We start from the raw sequence: 7,112 nt of genomic DNA on the forward strand, positions 1-7,112 counted from the left end.
GGCAATTTTAGAAGAGGTGTTGACAAATATTTTAAGTAATGGCAGTATTGTGGGATTAAAATCCTAGACTCCCAAGTTGCCTATTCGGAAAAAGACTAACTCTTTATTTCGGCAGATGTCAAACCACCTGTTCTGTGAATAGTTCAAATACATGTTCAGGAATCTTTCCTTCTCCAAATCTGAGCAAAGATTTTAGATGTTAAAATTTTGAATAGTGGTAACCTATGTCCTATTATCTTAAATGGGGAAAATTGGAAAGCATTTCTAGAAAAACACAGAACACCTTCCTCCCAAATCACTAAATCACTCTCACATACTTACACAAATACAGTGAAGTTTTCTGGAACCAACTGCAACTTCAGATATCTTCCAAAGTTTTCACACATAGGAAAAAAAAGTCATAGTTTTGGCAGATGGGGACACAGGTATGGCCACGCTTCTGTCTTTTCACTTCTAATTTTTGGGCTTTTCCATCCCTTTTAGACATACCTGCTTTCTTCACAGGCCTTTCTAGCTTTCTCCTCTTTTGGTAGAACTTTCCCTTAGTAACACGAGGGAGGTGACAGTGATACCTGTCACCTACAGTTATCTACACAATACTGTAGATCAAAGAGGGTGGGAGCCTGTCTGGAGAAAAGGCCAGAGGCAACTTTTCTGGGGGCGGGTGGGTTATGTGCCACCGAAATGTTTTTTCTGGCTTGCATATGCAGATTCGCTGAAGTGATTTTTTTTTTTTTAATTTGGTTAGTGAATTTTGTAAAGTTGTTAAAGTAGATATTCTGATGCCAAGTGCTCAGCAAGCGAGGAAACCCCTATAAAGTAGCATGTGTATCTACTTATCGCATGGTAACTGACTACCAATTTATAAGCACATCAAATACGTTTTATACTACAGGAAAATCTCAGTATCTCTTTGCAATTCACGATTGAAGTGTTTGTTTTGATGTCTTAAAAGAATTGCCTAAGTGACATTTACCATATAGTTCATACAATTTTTGTTTTGTTTTTGGATTCATACTCTATTTTTTTGTGGGGTTTTGTTTGTTTTGCTAAGCATGCTCTTTGTTGGATGATGGGGAAAGTTTCTATGGAGGTCCATTGACCTCCCAAAGCTGACTTGTGAATTATCTTTAATCTAGAGTAATTTGTTAGGTAAGTATTTCTCAAAACAACATTCTGGGAATGTGGCTAAAAAAAAAAAATGTTTCGTTGTGAAGTAAGCATGTTGGCATGTGTCCCTTCTTTAGAGATTCACCATTTATAAGAACATACTCATGGAGTGCCTGGCTGGCTCAGTTGGTTAAGCGTCTGCCTTCGGCTCAGGTCCTGATCCCAGGGTCCTGGGATTGAGTCCCGCATTGGGCTCCTTGCAAAGCAAGTGAGGAAACCCCTCTTCCTCTCCCTCTTCCTCTGCCTCTCTGTCTATCTCTGTCTCTCATGAATAAAATTAAGAAGAAAAAAAAAGAAACATACTAATGACTGAACAGTCTTGTAGAGAAAACAAAAACTTTTAATTAACTTTGTTGCAATAACACGTCCCATTTTGTATGAAATGCCTATTCATATCCGGCAGAACACCAGTCTGGGAGACATTCTATTAAATCAATTCTTTATTTCTACCACAGATTGAAGAGGCTGCTCTCAAATTTGGAGTTAAGGAATGTCATCCAGTTACACAGCTGCATTTCTCAGCTCTTAGGAATATTCTTGTTCTAATGCTAGACCTCAGAATTTGGCAAGGACAAAATGATGTAGAAGTTGGCAAGAAGTTATACTCTAATAATTAAAAGATTTTTCCATGTTAAGTATAGATCATTTTCAGAAAAGCCTGAGAAGTATTTGTTTTGAATTCTAATAAAAATTAAAGAATATAATTACAGTATACCTCAAATGTATTGTAATTATGAATAATTTCTCTAGGGATATTATATAAATATAGTATTTGATGCATTACTTCAAAATAATATTCATTGCTGTTGTGGAAGGGAGAGATCTTCACAGTAATAATATTGGTGTTGTTTTACATTAAATGTAGCTAGTTTTGAATTGGTTATTAGCAGAGTCAGATCAGTATACCGAGAGAATGGAAATTTCTGGAAATGATGAAAAAGAGCCATGGGAGCTGATCTTCCGTTCTGGGCTTTTTGTGTAACATCATACCCCCCCCCCCCAAGAACTCCCACTGTCTCCCCGCCCTACTGTACTATCCTCCCTATCTATGGGCATTGGCATATTGTTCAAAGCTTAACTTTTATCAGAGATACTACCTTCTCCATGAAGTCTATTATGATCTTCTCCAAGTGCCTGTTAATTTCTCTCTGTCTCTAGACCCGTTACAAGGGGGAGTTACCTGTGTGTTTCATGGTTTACATTCGGCCTTTGTTATGATCCTTGCATTCTTCTCAAGACCCTCTCACGCAACCCACACCCTGTCTTGAAACCCGTGTTTGTATTTCTCAATTTGGCCAACATGCAGCTGGTGTCCAATATTTATGAACTGAATAGTGACAAAAAAACCCACCTCCAAACCCAAGTGCTTCTTGTATGTATTCTCATACCCAGTATAATTGGTAAAAAGCAAAATGGGCATCTGAGGACAGTCACCTCAGTGTCTTGCTTTGGCCTTCTTTGTTAATGGTCTCACCAGGATACCAGTTTGTACCCAAGGAAGCACTTCAAGTATGTTGTTTCATCGTTGTCTCTCTCTCTCTCTCTCTTTTTTAAAGATTTTATTTATTTATTTGAGAAAGAGAGAATGAGAGACAGAGAGCACGAGAGGGAAGAGGGTCAGAGGGAGAAGCAGACTCCCCGCTGAGCAGGGAGCCCGATGTGGGACTCGATCCCGGGACTCCAGGATCATGACCTGAGCTGAAGGCAGTCGCTTAACCAGCTGAGCCACCCAGGCGCCCTCATTGTTGTGTCTCTTAGAGGCAATGCTAACTTAACCAGCGGAGTATTTTTCAATATTTCTGATGCATGGACTGGTTTTTTAGTGCATTATTATTGTACAGTATGTGAATTCTTGGTGGCTGTCTGGATTAAACAAAAACTAAAGATGCTCTGAAATAATACTTGTAAAGTCCATTACACCTTGACTTTGAGCAATGGCCTAATTACCTTAAGTTCGAAGCAGATTCATGGAATTCCACATAATAACGACTTACATTTTTCTGGTGTTTCGAGCTTTATAAGTTGATTTCTCTGTAACCATCCATTCAGTCAATCAACTAGTCGATTAACAGGTCAGTCCTTCAACAGACATTTTATTAGAACCCATTACATAAAACACATTGGGCCAGCATGATTTGGGGATTCCTAAAATAAATAAGGCAAGTTTTTAATCCGGAGAGGGGAGACAGAAATAGCAACAAGTGTGCTTGAATGTTGTGATTGAAGTTGGTAAACCCCACAGCAGGGACACAAGGTGGGGCATTGTTCTCGCTGAGGGAGGGGACAGTAGACAGGAGAACATTTGTAGGGGAGGGGTCCTTGCGCAAAGTCTTACTGGATTCTCACTAGGGGCACAATTGTCCGTGTTCTCCAGCTGGGAACCTGACTCAAAGCAGTGAAGCATCTTCTCCCAGGTGATTCTGCTCTTAAGATTTCAGAAGCCTTTTGTCCCACCCCACACTATCTCCCCTGCACCCCACATGGTTCCTGGAATGTGCATCTCATGTTCCAGCAGAGATGAGAAAGGGGAAGTAAAGGCCAGAGAACCTGGGACAAAGGATGACGCTTATTCAAAAGGAGCCTGGTTCCCAGAGTAACCAGACAAACAACATGATAGAAAATGTTATTCATCCGTAAAAAGAAGAGAGAAAGTCAAACCCAAAGACAGAGTGGAGAGCGGGGAACAATGGCTTTGCCAACATTTACAGGCCTGTGGGATTTCTCCGTTGCATGGAGTGTTGAGGAAAGTTATTTGAAAAATATTCGAAGTACTTTGACGTCATTTCCCTTGGGCAATGGGGAGCTTGTTTTTTTGGAGGTTGGGCTTCTATTAACATGAAATTGTGGAGGAAATGGGGTTTAAGAGGATGACCCACTTCTGTCACTGTCCACAGATTCCAATGTAATCTTTTTCTTATTCTCTTCACTGGAATCCACTAGTTTTCATGGGAAGGATGATTCTCTTTAGTCATACTCTTGGTGTGTGTGGCCATATTTCTTTCTTTCTTTTTTTTTTAACAAAAATACAGGATAATAAATCTTCACCTTTATTTATTTTTCATTAAATTTAAATCCTTGAGGGGTACAGCATCACACGGATTCTGTGGCCAATGGCTTTAGCAGGAAGGTTGCTTCGGAATTCGGCGTGAACCATGCCACAGTTTCCATGAGCACGAGTTACTTTTCCCCAGATTACTCTGGTTGGAGTCACTGTATTGTTCCTTGCTTTGTACTCATAAGAACATCTCTTGCCTAGACAGAATTCCGTTTCATCTTGAGCATAAACACCTTCGATTTTAAGAAGACCTGTGTGCTCCCTCTGGTTCCGGAGACCCCACTTATAGCCAGCAAAAATGACCTTGGACCACAGCCTTCCAGACGTTATTGGGTGTCATAGGAGTCCTGTTCCCAGCAGGCCTCCACAGGCTCCAAGATGGCGGAAAAAGTTGTGTGGCCATATTTCTTTAGGTTGGCGGCATATTGATTTGCAAAGAGCCTTAAGAAAACACCCACGTGCATTGAAGATGCCAGGGACAAAAGCAACTTGGTATTGGGACAGATTTTCTTTGTTCTTTGAGAGAAAGCTTAATATTGGATATTAGAATGAAGTGTCACTCACAGATTTCTAATATGATATAAACTGCCCAGAGACTGATGGGAAGGTATTTGATCTTCATTCTCTTTGCTCTGTACTTCAGGTAATCCCATGGGAATGGTGAGCCAAAATGATACATTTTATAAATTATTAAATTGTAATATCACAGTTAGGGAAACAATTATTTTAACTTACCTGAAAGCGAGGTCCTATTACTCCAATGGATGAGGTTGCCCCTTATTATATATGATCCTTTATAGGTTAAAAAAAATGTTTCAGATGATCTCTTGTGGCTCTCATAAGAACCCTGAGGAGATGCGTAGGAGATGTTCTCTGCAAGACTTTTTTTTTTTTTTTTTTAAGCCATGAAGAAACTGAGACCCAGGAAGGATGGGCCTAAGGCTCTAGCTAATAATAATATCTTTATTACCCTCTGGACCCGTGTCGCTTAGTTCTCTTAAAAAAGATAGACTAAGGCATATTACAGATTTTAAGTTTATTTGAGTAAAAACTGATTCAATCCGGAAGTGATTAGGAGTGCTCCACAGACAGAGGTTCCAGAGAGACTTTATATCATAGAGAGGATTCGGAAGCAACGCAAGGGAATGATTTGATTGGTTGTAAGTAAACATTTGCCTTATTTGGAGTGGGTTTACTGGCTGTCTGTGATTGATTGTCCTAGATTTTGATTTCTTTTTCTTTTTTTTTTTCGCAGTCTGCTTCAATGTCTTTATTAGCACTGGGCAGAGTGGTCAGGGCAGGGAGCGTTGACTTGGGTGTGCATGTGGAGTCCCAGGACAGCGGCCGTCCCCTCGGGCACCTGGGCAGGCTGGTCACCAGCTCAGCACACCAAGGCAGTACTTGTCGATAAGGCCCTGGTAGTAGGGCCGCCGTGCGTCCACATCTGGCAGTTCGGGACTCTTGGTGTAGAGGTCAAATTTGTTAAACTCCTGCACCCAGGGAAGCATGGCCAGGTCCTGCTCACTGCCCAGCTGCTGGTAGTTGCCACCCGTGTGCCAAGGAGTGGAATCGGACCATGTAGAAGGCCTCCGGGGGAAGAGAGAATTTGTTGAACTTCACCATCTGGTACATGTACTCGTCACGGCCCCAGGACATGAGGACGTTCTCCAGGCCGCAATGAGGCTGGTATATGCCGAGCTCCGTGCTGTATCGAGGATCCTGGAGGTCCGGGTTGTCTTGGAAGGTGGAGTCACAGAAAACCACAGAGGCCTGGGGACGGCAGCCAACTGGGAAGGTGTCTCCAACGACCGTCCCCTGGGGCTCCCCTGCCAGAACCAGGACCTTCCCCGGGTCATGCAGCAGCCCCATGAGATGGAACCAGTCCTTGTCAGGGTGGGCTTTCTGGATGCCCTCAGTGGTCTGGAAGGCATGGAAGGAATTGGGGAAGTCCATGTCTGGGTCCGACTCATCCACCAGCCTGTCCAGCCTGTCCACAGCTTCCAAGATGGTCATTTTCTTGTAGGAGAAGCCCCCAAACTGGGTGTGCTTTTTCCTGACAAAGTCCACGGTCTGCTGCGTGTGCATAAGCTTGTACGTGGCAAAGACAAGGTCCAGGAGTGGGCCAGATGTGTAGTTGCGGAAGCTGCCCTTGTCTTTGGCCACCTCTGGGTCCACATCAGGCCGGTAGACCAGGGAAGGGTCTGGGCCCACAGCCACCTTCATCTTTATCTTGAGGGAGTAAAGTTGGCAGGTGGGGACAAGTCCCACGGGCTGTGTGCCCCTGATTAGGACCCCGAGGCCGGAGTGTGCTGCCCTAGATTTTGATTTCTTAACCTTGAGGCATTTACAGGCTTAGGTTCTGGTTTGCTTATATGGACTGCTAAGGTATTAGAACCACCTCAGTCTAGTAGCTTCCTTGTTTAATTGACTTCATGGTTCTTTGCATTATATGGCTTCTTTGAAGAGAAATCCTCTTGTGGACACAGACGGTACCCCTAACCCTGACCTGCTATTTCTCAAATGTGTGTGATTAGTTGCAAGGGAATCTGAATGAGAAAATGGAGGATTCCGTTACCAGCCCATCCCACGCAGAAGAAAAGTAAGACAGATCATATACCCCACTGGTATAACAGTTTGAATTACTTCAGTATTTGAAGAGCAGTGCATAATTAAATTCTAAGAACCCAGAATCATATTTCTCTTACTGGGAACACCTGCAACAGAAAAGAGTGAGTTTGAATGAACACAGCCCACTAGGGATCCTCATTATAACCCTATGTAGAGTTTAAATTGTAGGAGAAGAACAGAAGGAGGTGATATTACCAATGTCAGCTCATTTTCTCAGGCCACACTAGCCTGGAGTTTTAAAAGGGGTCACACGAATGGT

General features: G+C 42.6%; 1 protein-coding gene across 1 annotated transcript; it reads right to left on the reverse strand.

Annotated features, from left to right (window-relative positions):
• Nucleotides 1–5,598: 5,598 nt before the first annotated feature.
• On the reverse strand, nt 5,599–6,448 carry LOC113929898 (inositol oxygenase-like). The gene is given in 2 exon segments (XM_035727816.1): nt 5,599–5,788; nt 5,790–6,448. Coding segments are annotated over 2 exon segments (849 nt in total).
• Nucleotides 6,449–7,112: the final 664 nt, after the last annotated feature.

Source organism: Zalophus californianus, chromosome 5, assembly GCF_009762305.2.
Source record: "Zalophus californianus isolate mZalCal1 chromosome 5, mZalCal1.pri.v2, whole genome shotgun sequence".
Taxonomy (NCBI): Eukaryota; Metazoa; Chordata; class Mammalia; order Carnivora; family Otariidae; genus Zalophus; species Zalophus californianus.